Consider the following 27,245-nt stretch of genomic DNA (forward strand, 5'->3'; position numbering starts at 1 on the left):
CTAGTTTGCCTCAACACTGGGGTCCCCACGTTTTTGTCTGCCTCCACGACAAATTTATCTCATTTGGACCTTGCGATCGGTACTGTTCCGCTTGCTCGGTGCTTCGAATGGTTCGCCCTTGATGATACACACTCGAGTGACCACTTTCCATGTGTCCTTAGGCTGCAGCCTCAACTGCCATATATGCGCCCGCGACGCTGGAAGTTTGCCCGAGCCGATTGGACACTTTTTTCGTCTCTAGCGACATTCGATGACCGTCGCTTTCCCAGCGTCGACGATGAGGTCACACATTTTACCGACGTTATTCTTACAGCTGCGGAACGTTCAATACCACGCACCTCTGAATTGCCCCGGCGCCCCCCAGTTCCTTGGTGGACTGAGGCATGCCGTGACGCAATCTGTGAGCGGCGACGTGCTCTTCGCATTTTCCGTCACCATCCTACTTTGGCAAACTGTGTCCGCTATAAGCAACTCCGTGCGCGATGCCGTCGCGTCATCCGCGATAGCAAGAAGGCAAGCTGGCAATTCTTTATTAGCTCCTTTAACACCTTCACTCCCTCCTCGGAAGTTTGGAGTCGGCTTCGACGGTTCTCAGGCGCGCCTAGTTTCTCCCCGGTCTCTGGGCTCACTGTCGCGCATGATACCTTAGTGGACCCCGTCGCAATTTCTAACTCATTGGGTCAGCACTTTGCTGAGATTTCGAGCTCTTCACATTACCCGCCAGCGTTTCTCCCGAAGAAACGTGCAGCGGAAGTGCGACCTCTTGCTTTCTCCTCTCAAAATCACGAAAGCTACAATACTGTTTTCTCCATGCGGGAACTCCAACATGCCCTCTCTTCTTCTCGCTCCTCCGCCCCTGGATCGGATGGTATCCATGTCCAAATGTTGCTGCATTTTATCAACCCATAGTCTGCGTTATCTCCTTCGCCTTTATAATCGAATTTGGACCGACAGTACCTTTCCCAGACGATGGCGGGAAGCTATCGTCGTTCCCATTCCGAAACCTGGAAAGGACAAACATCTCCCCTCTAGCTATCGCCCCATTTCTCTCACGAGTAGTGTCTGTAAGATTTTGGAGCGTATGGTGAATTACCGTTTAGCTTGGTGGCTGGAATCACGCAGTCTTTTAACACCTGCCCAATGCGGATTCCGAAAACATCGCTCTGCAGTTGACCATCTTGTTGCTCTCTCCACTTATATCATGAACAATTTTCTCCGGAAACGCCAAACAGTAGCAATATTTTTTGATCTGGAGAGAGCATACGATACCTGTTGGAGGACAGGCATCCTCCGCACACTGTTCTCTTGGGGCTTTCGAGGCCGGCTGCCCCTTTTTCTTCGCGAATTTATGGCAGAGCGAACATTTAGGGTGCGGGTGAACACTACTCTCTCCCGTACTTTCTCTCAAGAAAACGGGGTACCCCAGGGCTCCGTGCTGAGTGTTGTACTGTTTGCCATCGCTATAAATCCAATTATGGATTGTCTCCTTCCTGACGTCTCGGGCTCCCTCTTTGTGGACGATTTTGCGATCTACTACAGCTCTCAACGGACCAGCCTTCTTGAACGCCGTCTTCAAGGATGTCTCGATCGCCTCCACTCTTGGAGCCTCGAAACCGGCTTCCGTTTTTCTCCCAGTAAGACCGTTTGTATTAATTTTTGGCGATGTAAGGAGTTTCTTCCGCCCTCCTTACATCTAGGTCCTGTCAACCTTCCGTTTTCAGACGTCACTAAATTCTTGGGTCTTATGTTTGACAGAAAACTGTGCTGGTCCTCCCACGTTTCCTATCTTTCGGCTCGCTGTCTGCGAACGCTCAACACCCTCCGTGTCCTGAATGGTACCTCCTGGGGAGCTGACCGAGTGGTCCTTCTCCGCCTCTATCGCGCCTTAGTGCGCTCGAAATTGGACTATGGAAGCATAGTCTACTCCTCTGCTCGGCCGTCTATTCTTCGGCGTCTCGACTCTATCCACCACCGTGGATTACGTTTAGTGTCTGGAGCTTTTTACACTAGCCCTGTGGAAAGCCTTTATGCTGAGACTGCTGAACCTCCGCTGTCCAATCGGCGAGCGGTCCTTCTGAGCAGTTATGCTAGCCATCTGTCTTCCATGCCTGCTAATCCAGCCCATGACCCTTTTTTCGACGCCTCCTTTGATGTAGGGTATGCAGGCCGCTCCTCCTCCCTACTACCCCCGGGAGTCCGCTTCCGTCAACTGCTCCATTCTCTTTCCTTCCACTTTCCTAAAACCTTCTTGACAACTTGGGGTACAGCACCGCCTTGGCTCCGTCCCCGGATCTGTCTGCTCCGTGATCTTTGTCAATTTCCCAAGGAAGGTACACCTTCACTTGTTTATCGTCGGGCATTTGCTGCTCTATGTGCACAAATGACGGACGCCACCTTTATTTACACCGACGGCTCGAAAACATCGTTGGGTGTAGGGAGTGCCTATATTGTTGGCGACGCCCCAAATCACTTTCGGCTTCCCGACCAGTGTTCGGTTTATACTGCGGAGCTTTTCGCTGTTCTCCAGGCTGTCCACTACATCCGCCGCCATCAGTGTATACAGTACGTAATCTGCTCGGATTCTCTCAGCTCTCTCCTCAGTCTCCAAGCTCTTTATCCTGTGCACCCTCTGGTCCACCGGATTCAGGACTGTCTGTGCTCGCTCCACCTGGGGGGCGTCTCGGTGGCGTTCCTCTGGCTCCCGGGACACGCTGGTATCTGTGGGAATGAGGCGGCCGATATAGCGGCCAAGGCTGCAGTCTCTCTTCCTCGGCCAGCTATTCAGTCGCTTCCCTTCACCGATCTACAGAGCGGTTTATGTCGCAAAGTTGCTCATTTATGGCTTGAACATTGGTCAACACTTCCCCGAAATAAATTGCGGGAAGTGAAAGCCCTTCCTTGCGCTTGGACCTCTTCCTCCCGAACGCGTCGTCGGGAGGAGGTGATTTTAGCTAGACTCTGGATAGGGCACTGTCTTTTTAGCCATCGACATCTTTTAAGCGGCGATCCTCCCCCACTCTGTCCCCACTGCTCTCAGCTGTGGACGGTAAGACACCTTTTAATTGAATGCCCCTATTTTAATCCGTTACGCTCCCGTCTCCAGCTATCGCCTGATCTATCGTCGATTTTAGCAGATGACACGCGCTCAGCTGACCGCATTCTCCAGTTTATTAGTGACAGTGAAATGACGTCAGTCATTTGAAGTTTTATCGGGGACCATCAACCCCTCTCTGTAGTGGACTTTTAAGCCTTGTTTCTGCTTTTAGTGTCTCCAATTATTTGAGTTTCATTCCCATTTTTGCTGTTTTCCATTTTCAGTTTTTATTATTTCCTCAGTCACGGACCGGGCGCTAATGACCATAGCAGTTTTGCGCCCTAAAACCACAAAAAAAAAAAAAAAAAACACGCCTTGGCTCTGTCCCTGGATCTGCCTGCTCCGTGATCTTTGTCAATTTCCCAGGGATGGTATCCCTTCACTTGGTTATCGTCGGGCATTTGCTGCACTATGTGCACAAATGAAGGAAGCCACATTTATTTACACTGATCGCTCAAAAACATCGTTAGATGTAGGGAATGCCTATATTGTTGGCGACACCCCAAATCGATTTCAGCTTCCCGACCAGTGTTCAGTTTATACTGCAGAGCTTTACGCTGTTCTCCGGGCTGTCCAATACATCCGCCGCCATCAGCGGATACAGTATGTTATCTGTTCAGATTCTCTCAGCTCTCTCCTCAGTCTCCAAGCTCTCTACCCTGTCCACCCTCTGGTCCACCGGATTCAGGACTGTCTGTGCTTGCTCCACCTGGGGGGCGTCTCAGTGGCGTTCCTCTGGCTCCCAGGACACGTTGGTGTCTGTGGAAATGAGGCGGCCGATATAGCGGCCAAGGCTGCAGTCTCTCTTCTTCGGCCAGCTATTCGATCTATTCCCTTCGCCGATCTATGGAGCGTTTTATGTCGTCGTGTTGTTCTTTTATGGCACGCACATTGGTCGACACTTCCCCATAATAAATTGCGGGACGTGAAAGCTCTTCCCTGTCCTTGGACTTCTTCCTCCCGAACGCGTCGTCGGGAGGAGGTAATTTTAACTAGACTCCGGATAGGGCACTGTCTTTTTAGCCATCGAAATCTCTTAAGCGGCGATCCTCTCCCACTCTGTCCCCACTGCTCTCAGCTGTGGACGGTAAGACACCTTTTAATTGAGTGCCCCTATTTTACTCCGTTACATGCCCGTCTGCAGCTGTCGCCTGATATATCGTCCATTTTAGCAGATGACACACGCTCGGCCGATTGCGTTCTCGAGTTTATTAGTGCCAGTGAGATGACGTCAGTCATTTGAAGCATTTTTTGGGGACAACCAACCCCTTTCTGTAGTGGATTTTTAAGCTTTCCTTCTGCTTTTAGTTTCTCCAATTTTTTGAGTTTCGTTCCCATTGCTGCTGGTTTCCATTTTTGTTTTTTACTGTTTCCTAAGTCACGGAACGGGCACTAATGACCATAGCAGTTTTGCGCCCTAAAAACCGAAACAAAAAAAGGCCATGAAGCATAGTACAACATCTCTTGCTGATGGTCCACTGCCAGCAGTCTCTAAATGGGCCAAGTCTAACTCCAATGCCAAAAAATATGACCCCAAATAGTTCCCCCTCTGGCCACACCATGGGAGGAATGTCAGGCTAAGGATGGCAGTGAAGCTTATTCGCCCTGGTACCTCGTATGTAAGAGAGTTGATGGAGAATCTTTAATGTCCACGAAGCCTCAGTTTTTTTTTGGAATGTTTGGAGGACAAGTTTGGGGAGCTGGAGGGCTTGTCCAAAATGTGCTCTGGATCAGTCTTGATAAAGACAGCATCCTCTGCCCAGTCAGACATTACTCACTTGTGACAAGTTGGGGGATTTTTTTGTTACCATCATGTCCCAGAAGAGATGAAATATGGTACAGGGTATTATATTCCACAGGGATCTTCTTTCACAGTCTGACGATGAGCTGCGTGCCAATTTAGAGGGGCGAGGTGTTAATTTTATCCGGCGCGTCCATCAGGGTCTGAGGGATAATCAGGTTGCCACCGGTGCCTTCATCTTGGCCTTGGAATGTCCTCTCATTCACTAGACTCCACACTGAATCCTATAAAGCCCCATTTACAGAGTGGGAGCTTCTCAGTGCCCTTGCACATTGCTCCGATACAGTTCCTGGGCCAGATCGGATCCACAGTCAATGATTAAACATCTCTCATCTGACTACAAGCAACATCTTGCCATCTTCAACCGGATCTAGTGGGATGGCTTCTTTCCATCGCAATGGTGGGAGAGTATCATCATTTCGGTGCTCAAACCTAGTCAAAACCTGCTTGATGTGGATAGTTATTGGCCCCTCAGCCTCACCAATGTTCTTTGTAAGCTGCTGGAACGTATGGTGTGTTGGCAGTTGGGCTGGGTCCTGGAGTCAAGTGGCCTACTGGCTCCATGTCACGGCCACTTCTGCCAGGGTCACTGTACCACTGCTAATTTTGTTTTTAAGAAGCTCTATCTACTCTTTGAATGGACAAGTATTAGCTGCAGAAACTGTGTGGCTGGGGATCAATTTAGTCCCTTGAGTCTGCCATCCGAACAGCATTTTCCAGACGCCATCACATGGTTACTGTCTCTTTTTGATTTACGAAAAGTGACACCACCTTGAGACATAATATCCTTGTCACATTATAAGAGTGGAGTCTCAGAGGCCCGCTCCTGATTTTTATCCAAAATTTCGTCTCATACTTTCAGTGTCAAAGTTGGTGCCTCTCATAGTTTCCCCATATCCAGGAGAATGGGGTCCCGCAGAGCTCTGTATTGAGTCTCTCTCTATTTCTAGTGACCATTAATGGCCTAGCAGCAGCTGTAGGGCCATTTGTCTCACCATCCCTATATGCAGATGACTTCAGCTTCTCGTACTGCTCCACCAGTACTGGTGTTGCTGAGCGCCGCCTACAGGAAGCCATCCACATGGCGCAGTCATTGGCTGTAGCCCACGGATTCCAGTTTTCGGCTGCAAAGTTGTGTGTTACACACTTCTGTCTGCATTGTACTGTTAATCCGGAACCAGTACTTTGCCTTAATGACTATCCTCTCCTTGTAGTGGAGGCATATTGATTCTTAGGACTGGATTTCAGTGCCCAGTTGACTTGGCTACCTCACCTTCGTCAGATGTGGAAGTGCTGGCAGCACCTCAATGCCCTCCACTGCCGGAGCAGCACCAACTGGGGTGCAGATCTCTCTATCTGTTGCAGCTCTACAGAGCCCTTGTTCAGTCCCACCTTTACTATGGAAGTCTGGTTTATGGTTCAAAGGTGCCCTCAGCATTGTGTTTATTCGACCCAGTGCACCACTGTGGCGTTTGCCTAGCGACAGGAGCTTCTAGGACGAGTACGGTGACCAGTGTCCTTGTGGAGGCTGGAGTCCCTCTATTGCAGGTTAGAAGTGCACAACTGCTGGCGAGTTACGTTGCACATGTATGTAGTTCTGCATATCCGAATCGGTCTCCTGTTCGCACCCACGGAAGTTCATCTCCTGCATCGGTGGCCCAGGTGTGGGCTTCCAATTGCAATTTGTGTCCGATCCCTTCTTTCCTAACTGGAGTCCTTGCCTTTATCACCTATACTTGAGGTCCATTCACATACACCTCAATAGTGTGTACCTAGGCCATGGCTTCGCCTGGACCTGTCACGTGAACCTGAGGTCTGTTAACCCCGCAGCTCTCCACTGCCACTTCCTCTAGATTCTTGACATGTACCGAGGCCACGAAGTGGTTTACACAGACAGCTCAATGGCTGATGATCACTTCGGCTTCATGTATGTCCATGGAGGACATATTGAGCAGCATTCCTTGCCCATTGGCTGCAGTGTTTTCACTGCTGAGCTGGGGGTTACGCTCCTGCTCTTCAGCACATCTGTTCATGCCCTGGGGCGTTGTTTCTTCTGTGTACTGACTCCTTGAGCAGTGTACAACCTATCAACCAGTGCTACCCTTGTCATCCTTTGGTAACAAACATCCAGGAGTCAGCCTGTATTCTCAAACAGTCCAGTCGTTCAGTGGTGGTTGTCTGGACCCTAGGTCACGTTGGAACCCCAGGCAACAAACTTAGCAACAGGCTACACGGAAACCGCTTATGGAGATTGGCTTGTCTGCAACTGACCTGTCTTCAGTACTACGCTGCAAGGTTTTGTGGTTTTGGGAGACGGAATGGCATAATCTCAGTAAACACAACAGACTGCATGCCATTAAGGAGACAACGAATGTGTGGAAGACCTCCATGCAGGCCTCTCGCGTGGAATCTGTGGGTTCTCTGCTTTTTGTGACTTAGGCTACCTCCTGTGCTCGAATGACCTGCTTCAGTGTCGGTGCGGTGCCCGGCTGACAGTGGCCCGTATCTTGGTGATCTGCCCTCTTTTGGCTGCCATGAGACAGACTCTTCAGTTACTGGACTTGTTGCCATTTATTTTAGCTGACAACACCTCATCAGCTAATTTAGTTGTACGTTTTATATGTGACAGTGGGTTTTATCATTCTATGTAAGTTGTAGCGCAGGTCCTCTGTCCCTTTGTGTTCTTCACTCTTAATGCTTTTTAGATGTTTTTAATGTGTTGTTGCAGAGTTGCTGGCTTTGCCTTTTATTCTCGTGGTCGGCCAGTCACAGTTATCTGCGCTCTTGTTTTTACCCCTTCTACTTGTTTCTTGCTTCTCTGTGTGGTTTTCTTTCCCCGTTTTGTCCATAGTAGTGTTGGTTGTCCTTCCGTTATTCTTCTGGTTCTCCCTTTCTCATGTTGTTTTGCTGTGTCTCTCTTCTTTTCTCTCCCCACCCCCTTATGTAATTATTTTATTGGTACAAGGGACTGATGACAACACAGTTTGTTCCCCCCCTCCCTCTTCTAAACCAACCAACAATGAGTTGAAGAAACCACCCTCTGTTTAAACCCCTGCCAAGATGAAGCCTATAATGAACACTTAAGTGAACGGCAATTCTTGGAGGCTCTTACCTCTCGTGTGTCTTGGCCCCAGACCCTATTTACATCTGCAACCAGATGATCCACACTTTGGACATGACCCAGAAACATCTACTCAGCCCCCCACGGGGCTTGCCACTCGTTGGTGGGTTTGTGCTTGGCTACCATGGTGGCTCCAGACTTTGCAGCATTTTTCCCTTGCATGCTGAATGTCTATCCTCTTGCTATTCTTTTTCCTCTCCCTTGGGAATATGTCAGGGGTATTATTAGGAATGTTCTGCGTTCTGTCACTGATGTGTGAACAATCTCACCTTTGGTTTTTCACTCCCTTTTCCTTTCTTTGTTTCTCTTCTCTCGTTCCTCTGCTTCGGCATTTGAGGAGCCTCTTTTTTTTTTTTTTCTTCTTCCTCCCAGTGTGCTCCTGAAGGGCGGCCCATGTGTGTGACGCGTAACGGGTGACTGGCTAATGCGTAATTCCCAGCCCTGGGTCGACAGGTAGGGTTCGCACGTACCCCCTGGTACAGGCCAGGCCCAAGGAGGGTGACTGCCTGAGCTGCAACCTTCCCAAATTGCCGATTGGTCCCTGTCAGTTGTTCGGGGGGGGGGGGGGGGGTGGGGGGGTGTGACCTGAGGTGTGAACAATCACCTAAGGCGGGTATGCCCTCTTGTGAAAGGGCACCCAGATGGAAGGAGCACACCATTGGAGACGCTGGCAATCATGGGGATTTCCTCGCGGTGAGTCAATCATCTTCCCACTCAGCAGCTACTAAACGTAATGTAATGAGGCTGATGAGTCACAGACCCCACTGCCCCACGGTTCCTCATGGTCTCACATACTGAAGATGGTCAGTCCTTCCACACAGTAAATCTGTTTATTATTCAGAAAGGTGTTGAAGCAATTGCTGGTCCTGTGAAATTGTGCTCTCATTTATGAAATGGCACTTTTTCTTTTGGAGACCAGTTCTGATTCTTAAGAACAATTGCTTGCTGCCTCACTTCTCCATGGTTACCCTGCTTGTGCCGATGCCCATAGAATTTGGAATTCTTTCTGTGGTGTAATTTACACCAGGCTGCTAGACAGTCTGAGGCCGAAATCTGATCTTACCTCTCTGATCAGGGTGTCATTGGCATACATCGTGTAATGAAAAAGGTTGATTCCTACGTTGTGCTCACCCGCACTCTTTTCCTCACCTTTGATAGTGGTACTTCCGTCCAAGCTCAAAGCAGGCTATGAAATAATCATTGTCTGGCTGTACAGTCCAAACCTGATGCGCTGCTAACAGAGTCATCATTTCAACCACACTAAGACATCTTGTCGACACCCAGCCAAATGTGTCACCTGTGGTAGGGATGCACACGAGTGTGTGTCCACCTCCTCACTCCTGTATCAACTGCAATGGCAGCTATGCCACCTCCTCTCGAGGTTGTCCCATGTTTGTTGATGAGCGGACTGTTAAAGAGATCCGGGTAAAGGAAAAGGCGCCTTACCCAGTCACTTGCAAGTTACTGGCTAGTCGCAAACCCTGTGTTCTCCTGTCTGGTACCTATAGTTCTCTTCTTGTTACCCCTCGCTCCGTGAAGGACATGGCCATGCAGACAGGCCACCTACATTCAGATCTGAGGTTGTGAAATCGTCCCTTATGGATTGAGTGGTTTTTCAGTTGACCATCTCGTTACTTTGTCCACCCATGTTATGAACGGTTTTCTGTTGAAATCCCAGACTGTAGCAGTGTTTTTAAATTTGGAGAAGGCCTACGACATGCTGGAGAACTGGTATCCTCCGTTCTCTTTACATGTGGGGCTTCTGTGGTCTCCTGCCCTGTTTCCTTCAGGCATTTTTAAAAGACAGTTTTCAGGATGCATGTGGGTTCTGCCTTGTTGGACCCCTTTATGCAGGAAAACGGTGTGCCTCAGGGTTCCGTCCTGAGTGTCGTCCTCTTTGCTATTGCCATTAACCCTATAATGGCTTGTCTCCCACTGGGTGTCTCCAGCTCCCTTTTTGTTGAAAAGTTTGCCGTCTACTGCAGTTCTCCACGGACCTGTCTCGGTGAGTTGCTCCAGGGGTAAAGACACCACTGAAGAAGAATCAGCAATGGGTTTTGCTTTTCCAATGACAAAACCATCTGTATGAATTTCTGGTGACACAAGTGGTTTCTCCCACAATCTTTAAATCTTGGGCCTGCTGCTCTTTAGTTTGTTGAAACTACAAAATTCCTTGGCTCATGCTCAATAGGAAACTCCCTTGGTCCTCCCATGTATCTTAACTGGCAGCCCGCTGTATGTGGTTCCTCAATGTCCTATGTGTCCTCTATTGCACTTCCTGGAGTGCCGATCGAACCACCCTCCTCAGTTTGTACCATTCCCATGTCTGTTTGAAACTCAGCTATGGATGCTTTGTTTATGCATCTGTGTGCCCTTCCCTCTTACGCCATCTCGACACTATCTACCATCGGCCATTCGTTTGGCCATGTGTGCATTTTACAACAGCCTGGTTGAGTGTCTGCATGCTGAAGCTGCTGAACTACCCTTGTCCTACTGCTGTGACTTTCTCCTCAGCAGGTATGCATGCTGTTTGCCATGTGTGGCCACCCAGCCTATGCCTCCTCCTTTGATGATTCCTTTGATCATCAGTATGGGGCTTGGCCTTGTTCTGTTACCTCCTGGAGTCCGCTTTCAGTGGTTACTATGGTGATTTAACTTCACGCTACCTGCAACTCCCCCTGTGGGTGTGAACCCTTCACCACCTTGGCTTTATGAAGTGGCCGATGTTAACCTTGGCCTTCATTCACTTCCTAAGGACCCTACTCCCAGCCTTGGTCTATCACCTGCAGTTTCATGATCTTCGCATGGTACTTCACGATAGTATCTTTTTATACACTGATGACTCTCGGACTGACTGTGAGGTCAGGTGTGCCTTTCATTGGCGCCCGTGTCTTTAGATACCGGCTTCCGGCACACTCCTTAGTATTCACAGCCGAGCTCTTCCCTTGTACCAGGCCACGGAGTACATCCAGTGACATAGCCTTTTCGATTGTCCTCTTCTCAGACTCCCTCAGTGCCCTTCAAAGTATGTATGCTGTACACGGCCCATCCCTTAGTGGAGTGGGTCTAGGAAAACTGTCAATTGCTCACTCTTGGTTGAGCCAGTGTGATGTTTGTGTGGGTTCCTGATCATGTTGGTCTGCCAGGAAACGAGGCTGCTGATGCTTCTTTCAAAGCTGCAGTACTAGTACCTCAGCCCACGAGTACCTCTGTTCCCTCCGATGATATGTGTCCCGTCTGTCAGGAGGTGGTGTCCTTTTGGCATCACCAATGGTCCTTCCTTCACTGGAATAAGCTCCACCTTACTAAGCCTCTCCCAGTAGCTTGGACGACCTCCTCTCGGCCCTCCTGCCAGGTGGAGGTTATTTTAACCCTATGTATTGGGCACTGCCTTTTTAGCCATTGTCATTTGCTAAGTGGAGCTACCCCACCACTTCGTACACATTGCACCCAAGTTTTAACTGTCTGCCACTTCGTGATAGAACATCCATTTTTTAACCTCTTACGTTCCTGTTTGGGTTTGCCATCAGAGTTACCGCCTGTTTTAGCAAATAAAGCACAGGCTGTTGACCACATTTTACTTTTTATCTGCCAGAGCAATATGGTGATGGCCATTTAATTTTTATTTTTGGACCTCGATTTCTGTATGGTGTCTTTCTTAGCCTTTTTTCCACAAGTCTGTTTTTAGCTGTTTTCTATTACATCAATTGAGACTGATGTATAGTCATCTTTAAACTCCTCTCTGTCTTTGTGTTCTATAGTTTTGACTTGGGCATGTATGACCCCAGTTGTTTTTTTTTGCCTTAAATCATAACATAACACAACAAAACATTAACTCAGGGTTTTCAACCACATTTGGCTCATGGGTGTCTTCCACTTGCAATGGTGAGACAGCATAGTTATCCCCATGCTTAAGTCCGAGAAGAACCCAATGTCTCTCGACAGCTACCAACCGATTAGCCTGACCAACTTACTTTATAAACTGCTTGAGAGGATGGTTAGCTTCAAATTATGTTGGGTACTCAACTCTGTCTTCTTTGACCTATGTAAGGCATACGACAGGGCTTGGTACCATCACATTTTAGTTACCCCCTCCCCGTGACTGTCTTTTGCTGCCCTCTTCAGGTTTTTATCCATGATTTTTTACCCCACCGGCTCTAACCCAAAAGAGTTGGCACTTGTCTCAGCACCTCTACAGTCCAGGAGAACGGTATCCCACATGGTTCTGTGTTAAGTGTAATACTGTTCCTCGTCACCATCAATGGGCCTCTGGGTACCCTGGCATTACATATCGACAGTTTTTCTACAAATATGGTGGAGCCCACTCCTAGTTTCTTATGCAATCACCGTGCGATGATTCCCTGTACCCCGTCCTTATTGCAAACGATGGGTGTCCCCCCCCCCCCCCCCAGCTCTAAGGGTCCTGTGTGTGGGCCCTTTCCCATGACTTTGTTTTTTCACCCTCCAAAACACAGGTTATGCAGTTTTGTAGTCAACCCACAATAAACACTGATCCAGAACTTTATTTAGGCGACCAGCACCTAGATGTTGTAGCACTGTTCACTTTCATGGCAGTCTTCTTGATGAAAAGCTGACATGGCTGCCCCATATGTGCCACCTGACCTGCATGTGGAACTGTATCTCCATCTCCTGGCCCAAACGTGTTGGGGTGCAGGCTGTGCTACTCTTCTCCATCTTTACTGCGTTCTGGTTTTGTCCAGATTAGATTATGGTTGTCAGGCTTACAGATAAGTGGGTCCTTCCACTCTGAAATTACTTGACCCTGTTCATCATCATGGGGTGCATCTGGCTACCAATGCCTTTCACACTAGTCATGTAGATTGTCTCCTCGTGGAAGTGGGGATTCGCCCCCCCCCCCTTTCTACAAATACGGTGGAGCCCACTCCTGGTTTCTTATGCAATCGCCGTGCGATGATACCCTGTACCCCGTCCTTATTGCAAATGATGGGTGTCTCTCTGCTGATACCGTCCTAGGGTGGGATTGCCGGTTGGAATACGTCTCACTCCTCCTCCCTCCCCCCCCCCCCCGCCCTCCCCCCCCCCACACACACACACACATACTTCTCCTCAGATGGTGTATGCTCCATTGATTAGGACCAACCTATCCCAGGATCCTAAGGTTTCTGTCGCTCCTACAGTATTCCAGCATCTGCTACACTCCATCCTTGAAAAGTTCTGGGTTGCTACCATTTTTTTTTTTACACAGATGGTTCTAAAATGATGGGTAAAATGGGATATTATTTTGTCTCCTACTGGCATGGTATGCAATTTCCTGCTGGGATCATGTAGTGTGTTCACAGTAGAGCTGCTAGCCATTAGCAGGATCCTCCATTTTGTTACTCAGGCCTCCCTCCAGTGTTTTAATGTGTATAGACTCAGTGAGCAGCCTGTAGGTTATAGATTGATGCTACTCTCCTCACTTTGATCTGTGCTATCCATGAACTTCTCTCTACCCTGCCTGCTCAGTTGTCTTTCTCTGGGTCTTGAGTCATGTGGGCATCCCAGGGAATGGACTGACTGACAGTTTGGTTAGAGAGGCAGACACCTGCTGTTTCTGTTCATGATTCCAGGTGCAAATATATGGATACACATCAAACCTCTCCTTGCCCAAAAGTGGAATGACCTCTGGTGCTCTACTGCTCTCAGTAATAAACTCTTCCTTCCACTCTTCTGGGAAGAAGTCCACTGTCTTATGCCGCTGCATAATGGTCATACTAGGCTCATACACTGTTTCCTCTTGTGTAACAAGCCACCTCCACAGTGTGGCTGTGGAGACAGACTGACAGTATCTCATATATTGGTAGAACGTCCCAGTCTTTTTGTCCTTCATACTAAGTATAGCCTTCCAGATTCCTTGCCTTTAATATTGACAGAAGATTCACAGATGGTTGATTAGATTAGATTAGATTTACTTTCATTCCAATTGATCCGTAGTGAGGAGGTCCTCCAGGATGTGGAACATGTCAGAAAAACAACAATACATGACAAATATTTACAACTAAAACAAATAAGCTAATGTACCACTCCACAGGTCCCAAGTGGAATGATCGTCATTTTTAATGAACACTAAGAGTCATTTTACAAATACTAATGCACTAAATTTAAGATAAAAAAGTTTTTTATTTATTTATAAGGTAATACAACTACTGTAATACTTATTTACAATGAACACATTACTGCACTGAAATGGTGCAGAAGTTAGATTATACTAACACACACACACACACACACACAAATTTTCAATGAACACATTACTGCACTGAAATTGTGCAGAAGTTATGTTGTACTTATATACAAATTAGTTGGTTTTACTAAGAAATTCATCAATGGAGTAGAAGGAGTTGGCCACCAATAAATCCTTTAGGCTTCTCTTAAACTGAATTTCATTGGTTGTTAAGCTTTTTATGGCTGCTGGCAAGTTATTGAAAATGTGGGTTCCTGAATAATGCACACCTTTTTGTACAAGACTAAGTGACTTTAAATCCTTGTGAAGATTATTCTTATTTCTAGTATTGATTCCATGAATTGAGCTGTTGGTTTGAAAAAGTGATATATTTTTAATGACAAATTTCATTAAGGAATAAATATATTGGGAAGCAGTAGTTAGTATCCCTAGTTCCCTAAACAGGCTTCTGCAGGATGTTCTTGAGTTCGCACCACATATAACTCTCACTGCACGTTTTTGTGCCCGGAAAACTTTAGCTTGGCTTGATGAATTACCCCAAAAAATAATCCCATATGACATTATGGAATGAAAGTAAGCATAGTATGCCAGCTTTTTCATTTTTATATCCCCTATGTCTGACAAAATTCGCATTGCAAACAGAGATTTGTTAAGACGCTTCAGAAGTTCTGTGGTGTGCTCCTCCCAGTTGAATTTATTATCAAGCTGTAATCCCAAGAATTTAACACTGTCCACTTCTTCTATCTTCCTGTCATCGTATGTTAGACATATACTCTTGGGACACCCCTTACAAGTTCTGAACTGCATGTAGTGTGTTTTTTCAAAGTTTAGTGACAAAGAATTGGCTAGGAACCAGTGATTAATGTCCACAAATATTTTATTGGCTGATCTTTCTAAGACTACATTTGACTTGCTATTTATTGCAATGTTTGTATCATCGGCAAACAAAACAAACTTGGCATCTGGTAATGTTACTGATGAAAGGTCATTGATATACACAAGAAAAAGTAAGGGCCCCAAAATGGAACCTTGTGGGACCCCACATGTAATTAGTTCCCAGTTGGATGAGGCCTGATAGCTTGATACATGTCTCTTTCCTAATAACACCCTTTGTTTCCTGCCAGAGATATAAGATTTGAACCATTTTGCAGCATTTGCTGTTATACTATAATATTCAAGTTTACTTAAAAGGATATTGTGATTTACACAGTCAAATGCCTTTGACAGATCACAAAATATACCAGTTGCCTGCAATTTTTTGTCTAATGAATTAAGCACATTTTCACTGTAAGTGTAGATAGCCTTCTCAATATCAGAACCTTTTAGAAATCCAAACTGTGACTTTGACAGTATGTTGTTTGAGATAAGATGGTTATAAAGACGACTGTACATTACTTTTTCGAAAATTTTTGAGAATGCTGGCAACAGTGAAATTGGACGGAAATTTGATGCTATTTCTTTATCTCCCTTCTTAAACAGTGGCTTAACTTCAGCATATTTCAGCCATTCAGGAAATATTCCACTAATAAACGACTGGTTACACAGATAGCTTAATATGTTACTTAGCTCAGAATCACATTCTTTAATTAACTTTGTTGATATTTCATCATACCCACTAGATGTTTTTGATTTTAAAGATTTTATGATGGACATTATTTCTGTTGGGGTAGTGAGGGTCAAATTCATATTAAGAAAGTTACTTGAAATGTCTGGTCTAAGGTAATCCATAGCAGCATCTACCGAACCTGACAACCCCATCTTTTCAGTAACAGTTATAAAATGTTTGTTAAAAAGTTCTGCAACACTATACACATCTGTCACCAATGTATCATTTACTCTTAATGCTATTTGTTCCTCTTCATGTCTGGTTCTACCGGTCTCCTCCTTCACTATATCCCATATTGTCTTTATTTTGTTATCTGATATGACTATCTTTTCCTTGTAATATATTTGCTTTGACATCCGTATTACAGTCTTTAATATTTTGCAGTATTTCTTATAATGTGCTATAGCATCAACATTGGAAATGTTTCGGAGTGACAGATAGTTTTCTTTTTGTTTTACAAGATACCCCTATTCCTCGAGTAATCCATGGCTTCTTTGTAGACTTTGCTCTAACCTTGGTAAGTTTTGGGGGAAAGCAGTGTTCGAATAAGGTAAGCACTTTATTAGCAAAAATGTTATATTTTTCATTCATGCCATGAACGCTGTAAACATCAGTCCAGTGAATGTCTCTGAGGAGTGTCCTAAAATAATCAATTTTTGGCTTACTGATTACCCTTTTGAGCTCAGATTTAACAGATTTTATATCCTGTTCAGTATTAACATTTAACAGAAGGAACTGCATGTCATGGTCTGAGAGGCCATTGACTATTGGTTTTGACCTGGTCCTGAGTTTACTATGTGGAAAGTGGATTTTATTTTCAGTTAAGAGATTTTGTTTTACTATTGGAGCAGTAGGGTGGTTGTGGCTGGGGTCTCTTAGTTTCCTGTGTCAAGGACCCATGACCACTCCCCTTGCAAAGACTGCTTTTAGCCCTCTGTTTTTCTAGTTTTTAGATTTGGCCTACCCTGTTATGCCCTCTACTGTGTATTTTTCAGCTTCCTCTCTTTATGGTATGATCCCTCAGACTGGATTTGCCCCCTTTCATCAGATATCACTGTCTTACGCAAGTAATTTTTGAATTTGGCGGTTGATGACCTCGCCATTTAGTCCCATACTCCACCTCAACCAGTCAGTCAGTCACTTAACGGTTAAAATTCATATAGAGGTAATGTGTGTGTGAGAATGTCAACATAAGTTTTGATTTAAACTGCGCAAAAAAAAAAGAAAAAATGAACTTAAGCTCATTTAATTTCCATAACATTTTGTGTTGAAGTGTTGATGTGTGCAGTCAGTTTTCCTGGATGTGAGTACTGTCACAAGCAATTGCATTGTAGACAAATATTTCCTTGGTAGCATTTTGGGCACTGCTTTACTATCCAGAATGCAATTAATATTCATTAGCAAACTCCCATTTAGATAAACTAAACTTCCTTGTTATTATTGCTATTAAAATAAAGCATCTGCAAATCTTTGACACTACCCTTTCCCTTTTGCTACCACTTTATCACCATTTTGTGAGTCCCTGCTGTTACATTCATATTTTCAAAGTTGTTAATACCCTAATATTAATAATCATTGTCTAATAGTCCTTTAATTGCAAATGATACTGTTACAACATTTGTAAATTGTTTTTGGCAATAAGTGATGTGTAAGAGAAGGTTTCCCTGGTATTTATTTTGCTTAAAAATGCACAAATAGATATCAGTAAATTATTACATTTTGAAGTACCTGTTACTGCTTTTTACTTCTAGTTGACTGAAATTTTAATTTTCTCAATGTGAACATCACGTAAAAGATTTTAAGTGACATATTGAACTTCTTATTTACAGGGAACGGCAGGTCTTGAAAGAATAGTGACATTGTTCTTTTTTTGTGCTGATTTGGCTATAAGAGCCCTTTGTGAGGGCAATGTTGCTCTCTTTCATGAAATAGTGTCATGGACCGTATTTTATTTGCGAAGGAGTGATTCTCTGGTAAGTTATTTTTAATGCAGGCAAGCAACCATACAGTTTTGTGTATTTTTTATCCTTCATTTGTGCTGCTGCTACAGCCGCTGCCATTGACATCACCATTATTATAGTCAATTTGTTATATTTGTTTACTCTACATATTCTTTAGGCTTCCAGCTGTGAAGTGTTCTGAACAATTCTACTTAACCTTCAAGGTTTATTCAGCTAATTGTAAAGGTCAGTTTGTGGTTTCATGTCAAAGAATAGGGACTGAATTTTTAGATGGGGGTGATATGTGCTTCGGAATACTTTGTCTGCAATAGAAGGAAACTTCAAAACCTTACTGAAGAATTTGTTATTAGTATGGCAAGCATTTTTGTAAAACTCTCATTTTTAGCATTTTTACTCATTTACAGATTATTTACCATAAGTTTTGCTACTTTGTGCAGGTATTACTCTCTTTGGCTTACATATTTTATAAAGCGATCTATTAATACTAAAGTTTTGAAGAGAGACTGTAATGTAATTAGTGTCAGACTTACCATAATTATTGTATCTGCGCAATTGTAAGACAACCCTGAATCTAAAGTTACCCTTTTTTTTTTTAAGAGGCCCCACGAGCAAAATTTTTTACCATATTGTGACTAATGAAAATTACAAACTGTTTCACTGACAAAAAGTATCTGCCAAGTAGTTAACAAACTTATGGCTTAATTGTCTACCTTTTGATAATACTAAGAAATAAAATAAACAAAAGAAATGGTTTACATTAAGTTTTGGACTGTTTTCTTTTCTGCCATTTTTGCTTAATAGCAGTGTTGCCAGTGGTATCACTGTTTTTAATCATTATCATCCTGCTAGAACAACTGTGATATTTGTCTTTGTAATAAATATTATGGAAATGGAAGATGATGTAGACGAAGACGAAATGGGAGATAAGATGCTGCGTGAAGAGTTTGACAGAGCACTGAAAGACCTGAGTCGAAACAAGGCCCCCGGCAGTAGACAACATTCCATTAGAACTACTGATGGCCTTGGGAGAGCCAGTCATGACAAAACTCTACCATCTGGTGAGCAAAATGTATGAGACAGGCGAAATACCCTCAGACTTCAACAAGAATATAATAATTCCAATCCCAAAGAAAGCAGGTGTTTACAGATGTGAAAATTACCGAACTATCAGTTTAATAAGTCACAGCTTCAAAATACTAACGCGAATTCTTTACAGACGAATGGAAAAACTGGTAGAAGCGGACCTCGGGGAAGATCAGTTTGGATTCCGTAGAAATGTTGGAACACGTGAGGCGATACTAACCTTAAGACTTATCTTAGAAGAAAGATCAAGGAAAGGCAAACCTACGTTTCTAGCATTTGTAGACTTAGAGAAAGCTTTTGACAACGTTAACTGGAATACTCTCTTTCAAATTCTGAAGGTGGCAGGGGTAAAATACAGGGAGCGAAAGGCTATTTACAATTTGTACAGAAACCAGATGGCAGTTGTAAGAGTCGAGGGGCATGAAAGGGAAGCAGTGGTTGGGAAAGGAGTGAGACAGGGTTGTAGCCTCTCCCCGATGTTATTCAATCTGTATATTGAGCAAGCAGTAAAGGAAACAAAAGAAAAATTCGGAGTAGGTATTAAAATTCGTGGAGAAGAAGTAAAAACTTTGAGATTCGCCGATGACATTGTAATTCTGTCAGAGACAGCAAAGGACTTGGAAGAGCTGTTGAACGGAATGGACAGTGTCTTGAAAGGAGGATATAAGATGAACATCAACAAAAGCAAAACGAGGATAATGGAATGTAGTCAAATTAAATCGGGTGATGCTGAGGGAATTAGATTAGGAAATGAGACACTTAAAGTAGTAAGGAGTTTTCTATTTAGGGAGTAAAATAACCGATGATGGTCGAAGTAGAGAGGATATAAAATGTAGACTGGCAATGGCAAGGAAATCGTTTCTGAAGAAGAGAAATCTGTTAACATAGAGTATAGATTTAAGTATCAGGAAGTCTTTTCTGAAAGTATTTGTAAGGAGTGTAGCCATGTATGGAAGTGAAACATGGACGATAACTAGTTTGGACAAGAAGAGAATAGAAGCTTTCGAAATGTGGTGCTACAGAAGAATGCTGAAGATTAAATGGGTAGACCACATAACTAATGAGGAGGTATTGAATAGGATTGGGGAGAAGAGAAGTTTGTGGCACAACTTGACTAGAAGAAGGGATCGGTTGGTAGGACATGTTTTGAGGCATCAAGGGATCACAAATTTAGCATTGGAGGGCAGCGTGGAGGGTAAAAATCGTAGAGGGAGACCAAGAGATGAATACACTAAGCAGATTCAGAAGGATGTAGGCTGCAGTAGGTACTGTGAGATGAAGAAGATTGCACAGGATAGAGTAGCATGGAGAGCTGCATCAACCCAGTCTCAGGACTGAAGACGACGACGACGACAACAACAACAACAATAATAAATATTTGGCTGTTCCTTCCAAATATGTTGGAATTTCTGAGGTTGTCATGGTGGGACCTGAGAACACACGTTTCTTTTCAAATACATATCTGATTTTGCTTCTATACTGATATGAGAATATTACAATCTACATTGATCCCAGTCGTATCGTCCACCTGCCTGTCTCTCATTGGCTGTGTAGAACTGGCTGGCCCAAGCCCTTCCATTCTCATCATAAATCTTGGTGAGTGTTGACAAGATTGTAGCAGAAAACACACATGTATGCCACTGGACCGTATCTGGACATGGACCATCTCCTGCAGAAATGAGTACTCAACCATAGTATTTGCTCAATTTTCATTTCAGTTTGATTCTGACTACAAAACGATTCAGACAAACTGTAGTTAAAACGTGGTAGAAATTCATAAAAAAGCAAAGATATGTGGTATAGTTTCCCATGGTTGGTAACAGAATGAAATTTGCTGCTTGATTACCGATCCCCCTCCCTGCAATGTCCATGGCTCTCAGCCAAGCTGGTGTCACTGTTCCCCTTCCAATCCTTCTGTAGTGCTGAGCTTGAGCAACTGAAAAACGGATCACAATATCTTCTAGTGTGCAGGTTATTTGTAACAACACCAACAAGTGAAAGCTCACAATTCCAAATTCAGTCCCAGTATCTACATGTTCCTTATTCTGCGATCTAGTGACATCTCTTGGTACTATCTCCATGACGGGTCTTGCTGCTTTAACTTATTCTCATGATAAAAGTTACTTTAATATGATTTACTTCCTGTGTTAAACATTTTATTCTGGATTTTTTTTCGTTCTTGTTTCAACTGAATGTCACTGTTCATGTTCTAAAGCTGATTAAATGCTGGCAACACATTTCTGTTTTTGAATGTTACCTTTACTCAAAAAAGTGTTATTATTTGTATACAGTATCTGTACATATGAGAGTTTATTGCAAACCTGTTCAAATGCAACAAAATTGGTAAGATAATAGAATTCAAAGCTATTTCCTCCTGTGTTTAACAAAGTTGTCAAATTATAATATATTGTTGTAGTAGCTCGTTTATAGTTTCTCGTGTATCTCTTGCACTAGTGTTTTGGCACATCAGAATTCGAGTAACTTAGATATTGTATCAGCACTTCTTTGTATCGGGAAATCTCGAGCCTGTTGGAATGCAAATATTGTTTGCTGAGCCCTGCCTTTCTGAATTCTTCAAATAGCCACAACAACCAAAGCTTCATCTCTAAATGTAAGATAACTGCTATAAATGTTAGACTGATATTCAACTAAACAATGTAAAAATGTTGACCTCAGCAACAATAGTTTCATATGTGAATATGATGACCCTACAATTTTTTTAATTGCAAATTTGGGATAAAATCTTGTCTTATAATTAGGTAAATATGGCAACTGTAAAGTGGCAAAAGTCAATGGCTGGTTGGTTCCTAAATAGGAAACACATTTCTACACTTGCTGCACGTTTAGATGAACAAGATGGTGTTTGTATTCTGATGCATGAAGTTCTGCTGTGTTATTTTTATCATCAGATTATTCCAAAACTTCTGCTACTTCCAAACTTCAGATCCACTATCTGTTGTTGTTCCTCATTGAAAAGTACTATAGAACTGAAAACCTAGAAATGCTGAACGTAGTTGCATGGTAAAAAAGATTTGCGTTTGCCTTAGAAAAAGACTTAAAAATTACAACATTCAGTAATTACGGTAGGTTAGTGGGTGTGCTAAAACAATAACTGTTTCTATTAGGAATGAAATGAACTTCGTACACAGTCCTGTTACATACAACCCAAGTTGTATGTGACTGTTGTCATTACAAACAACATAGAGGTTTTGATTGTAGTGGAAGTAACCTTAAATGTGAAAGGGGGAAGGAAGTGAGGTCACATTACTTTATTTCACAGTTGTTTAAACTGGAGACGGTAAGCTGAAGTAAATCCACATTTCTGACCCCAATGATAGTTGCATTGTCAAGGATGCCTCACTGTGTAAAATAAGCTGTTGAACTCTGAACAAAGTAATTTTGTAAACACCAATATCATTCTCTGGATTAGAGGTATCTGCAAGTGTATTCCTCACTATAACTGACTGTGTTGACAGTATGGGAATGTAAAAAGTTAAAACAATAAGATTGTCAATTATTAGTACTGTTGTATCTTAAAGTAATATAATATGCTCTCTAGAGAGCTAATAAATCTCAGGTTAATGATGTATGAATGATTGATTGCACTCTTGCTGTGGGAGTACATCATAATTCTAAACGCACATTTGAAACTACTAACATCATTTATAGATTCTAGGTTCCCTACCACTTATCTGGTGAACTTGAAAATTGTTAAGATCGGTTCTCTGCTCAGTTAAGTCCTTCACTGGCGTATGGGTTTGAAACATAATTGCTACTCTTACATGGGCTTTCACTGTGATATTACATCTGATCTTACTAAAAATCAGCAGGTTGATTTCCTTGGACTTCATCTGATTTTGGCTGATAGGGCACAGCATAGTACCTAATGCAATTGCAACATCAAGCTGAATGTCATCCAGTGTTCATTGTGTACATGGATCAGTTTTTCTTCTCTGCATGGACTCTTGATATGACTGAGAGAATAGAGTTAATTGTACTGGTGATCTTACAGGAGCCTTCCATAATACAAGGGGCAACAATCCTGTAATATGCATGTAATCAAGTAAAATGATTTTAGTCAGATGATTACAAAAATACACCTTGGCAACAGAAAACAAACCAACCATCAAAAGGGAAAACAGAGAACATAACGTTGGCAAAGTTTAGTCGCTAGCCCAAAGAACAGTATTTACACTTTTAATCATTGTCCAGACGTCGCTTTCCGCACAGCCCCTGCCGCGCACCACGGTAGAGTGCAACTCCAGGAATGTGTGGGTATTTGTAATGCTTCCCTTAGCCTACTATAGTGGAAACTATTGGTGTGTCCAGTTATTTCTGTGGACTTGTTTACAGAGGTGAGGGTAACCCTGAGGTTGTGATTACGCAAACTGCTTGGTTGGTTTGAAGTAGCTGATGTTGAGTCCCAAGTTTCCTGCTTGTGCAAAGGGGCATTTGGTGTCAGCAAATATGATGGTTTGACCAGTTCCAGTGATTCTAGTAGTGGTTTGCTGTTCCATTATTTTCACCATACGTTCATTGCGTTAGAGTATTTGGAAAGAAGCAGAGTATGATGGTTTGCTGGTTGTAACTGTGGGTACACTGCATCTGTCCTTAGCATCACATTGCACTTTTGACATGCAACTCGTTCTCAAATGACAATATTTTTTAATGCTGGGCCACACAAGTTTGTGTCATTAGCTTAATGGTGGCTTTCGTGCTGGGGTGGAAGAGGTTTTGAATATGGTCAAATAGTTTTACATAGCATTTCAGGCACAAATGGTTATTGGAGACACATCATGTATTGGTGTTTGTTTGAACTAGAGAACAGTTAAATTGCTTGGTAACTACTCCTCTAGGTGTCTGTCTGTGGCTTGGGCTGCACTGAGCTGACTAATTTGTCATACAAGATGGGACGCCAAGCCTGCAGAAAAATCGGCAACTAGAAGAAAAGTCAGCAAATGTTTTCTCTTTCTCTTACGTGTTTTATGTACATTGTAAATTGACTAATGAACTGTAGTTAGTGAAACTGTTGGGGAGAACCACCCCTCCTTGAGTTTCTTGAAAGTGTACGTGATTGGTTTGTGGTCCGTATAGATTACAAATGGTCTAGCATGAGGGAGTACATCCCGTACTGCTTCATAGATGGCCAGCAGCTTGTGGTTGTATGCACTCAGTTGGTTTGTGCTCCTGTCAATTTCTGGGCAGAAAAAAATCTTAGTTTCCAACACTTCTCCACGTATTGATGGAGAGCTGTGATTATAGTATGAATGCTAACATCTACCACTAATGCTAATGGCACATTACAGACCAGGTGAGAAAAGAGAACTGCTCACCTTTTCAAAGGTGTGTTGCATCTCTACCATCCATGCAAGGGGCATCGGTCCATAGTGGTGTTAACTTGCCAGTGCCACTATCAGTGGCGTGTGTTTATCTGCTGCTCCTGGCAGGTGTTGGTGATTGATGTTAACAATTCCTAGGAATCTTCTTAGCTGCTGTAAATCCTTTCAGTGCGGGATGTTTTTAAGAACCTCTATCTTCTCTTTGAATGGACAAGTATTATCGCAGAAACTGTGTGGCTGGGGATTGTTACTTGTTTCTTGCACAGAACACATTCTATTTAATTTACTATCACACTATTTCCACGTCCTGTTGAACACCACACTGATATGTTTGCCATGTAATACTACAGTTTGAGGAAATACAAAAATATTGTAAAGAGATAAAACAAATTGTCACACTACTTTATGGTGGCAACAGCAACGCTTTCTCCCCAGGCTGTCTACAAGACGTTGGGGTTGGTCTTAGCCCCCAGTACATTTTATCAGAGATGCTCGCACATTCGTGAGTCAGATTTAAAAACCTGGAATAGGCAATGGTTTTATACGGTTCAAATACAGCCTTTAATTTTTTGACATGAAGCACCTGAAGACGCAAATTTAATTTGTGAAACAGGTCGTATTCTCCAATAAAGAATTCTAGCAGTTGCGGGACCTGGTTCACTCATATTATAGGAATTGAATCTTCATAGCACTTCATTTACAAAATGTACGATGACTGGACAGCATTTTTTATCCCAAATATCATCCATAGATACTCAAAAAGGCCAAAAGGTGTTACCACTACGGTCATGGGCAGAATCCTTTTGCTGTAGGAATATGGTATAAGCTTTTTTACTGTCAGTCAGGTGCACTAAAATTGTAGCTCTGGCTAACAATTTTGTGAAATCCCTTATACCAACGAGTGGGTAGCAATTGGGGATGATATATGAAGCACAATATTATCTGCATGGCCTCTACGTGCAATCCTTCTTTCTCACTAGATATAATGGTGATGCTCAGAGGCTGTCGGATCTGCATGTTGTACATGTCTGTATCATTTCCTCAAGTTCTGCTTTTGCAACTGTAAAACGGTCAGGTGCCAATCTATGTGGCTGTTGAGACTGTTCGGCCGGGTGTCGTAAGGTGGTGCAACATGGTAGGTAGTGCTTTACCTAAGTGGCCAGTAATGGTATTTGAAGCACTTTTCCTATATTACATCAAAATGTATACAGGGTAGCACATTGTGATCGGGCCAAATATCTCACGAAATAAGCATCAAACGAAAAAACTACAAAGAACGAAACTGGTCTAGATTGATGGGGCAAACCAGATAGCGCTATTGTTGGCCCGCTAGATGGCACTGCCATAGGTCAAACTGACGTAAACTGCTACTTTTTAAAATAGGAACCCCATTTTTTATTACATATTAGAGTAGTACGTAAAGAAATATGTTTTAGTTGGACCACTTTTTTCGCTTTGTGATAGATACTGCTGTAATAGTCACAAACACATGGCTCACAATTTTAGACGAACAGTTGGTAACAGATAGGTTTTTTAAATTAAAATACAGAGCGTAGGTATGTTTGAACATTTTATTTCGGTTGTTCCAATGTGATACATGTACCTTTGTGAACTTATCATTTCTGGGAACGCATGTTGTTACAGCGTGATCACCTGTAAATACCACATTTATGCAATAAATGCTCAAAATCATGTCTGTCAACCTCCATGCATCTGGCAATACGTGTAACGACATTCCTCTCAACAGCGAGTAGTTCGCCTTCCGTGATGTTCGCACTTGCATTGACAATGCGCTGACACATATCAGGCATTGTTGGTGGATCACGATAGCAAATATCCTTCAACTTTCCCCACAGAAAGAAATTCACGGACGTCAGATACGGTGAACGTGTGGGCCACGGTAGGGTGCTTAGACAACCAATCCACCTGTCATGAAATACGCTTCAGTACCGCTTCAACCACACGTGAGCTATGTGCCGGACATCCATCATGTTGGAAGTACATCGCCATTCTGTCATGCAGTGAAATATCTTGTTGGTAGAACATTACGTAGGAAATCGGCATACATTGCACCATTTAGATTGCCATCGATAAAATGGGGGCCAATTATCCTTCTTCCCATAATGCCGCACCATACATTAACCCACTAAGGTCGCTGATGTTCCACTTGTCGCAGCCATTGTGGATTTTCCGTTGCCCAACTGTGCATATTATGCCGGTTTACGTTGCTGCTGTTGGTGAATGGTGCTTCGTCGCTAAATAGAACGCGTGTAAAAGTCTGTCATCGATCAGTAATTTCTCTTGTGCCCAGTGGCAGAACTGTATGCGACATTCAAAGTCATCGCCATGCAATTCCTGGTGCATAGAAATATGGTACAGGTGCAGTCGATGTAGACGTATCATTCTCAACACCGACATTTCTGAGATTCCTGATTCTCGCGCATTTTGTCTGCTACTGATGTGCGGATTAGCCGCGACAGTAGCTAGAACACCTACTTGGGCATCATCATTAGTTGCAGGTCATGGTTGATGTTTCACATGTGGCTGAACACTTTGTGTCCTTAAATAAAGTAACTATCCGGCGAATGGTCCGGACATTTGAATGATGTCGTTGAGAACACCGAGCAGCATACATAGCACAGACCTGTTGGGCATTTTGGTCACAAAACACGATATTGACCCTTTCTGTAATTGGTAAATGGTCTATTTTAACACGGGTAATGTATCACGAAGCAAATACTGTCCGCATTGGTGGAATGTTAGGTGATACCACATACTTATACGTTCGTTACTATTACAGTGCCATCTATCACAAAGCGAAAAAAAGTGGTCCAACTAAAACATTCATATTTTTTTACGTACTACACGAATATGTATTAAAAATGGGGGTTCCTTTTTTAAAAAATGCAGTTGATATCCGTTTGACGTATGGCAGTGCCATCTAGCAGGCCAACCATAGCGCCATCTGGTTTCCCCCTTCAAGCTAGAAGTGTTTCGTTCTTTGTAGTTTTTTCGTTTGATGCTTATTTCGTGAG

General features: G+C 43.4%; 1 protein-coding gene across 1 annotated transcript in view; it reads left to right on the forward strand.

The window, feature by feature from the left end:
* LOC126259527 (uncharacterized) overlaps positions 1-27,245 on the forward strand; it is a 62,900-nt gene that overhangs the window by 28,283 nt on the left and 7,372 nt on the right. The window contains exon 4 of the mRNA XM_049956392.1: positions 17,657-17,800. Coding sequence (XP_049812349.1) covers positions 17,657-17,800 — 144 coding nt within the window. The remainder of the gene's footprint in view (positions 1-17,656; positions 17,801-27,245) is intronic.

The sequence above is a fragment of the Schistocerca nitens genome, chromosome 5 (assembly GCF_023898315.1).
Source record: "Schistocerca nitens isolate TAMUIC-IGC-003100 chromosome 5, iqSchNite1.1, whole genome shotgun sequence".
Classification (NCBI taxonomy): Eukaryota; Metazoa; Arthropoda; class Insecta; order Orthoptera; family Acrididae; genus Schistocerca; species Schistocerca nitens.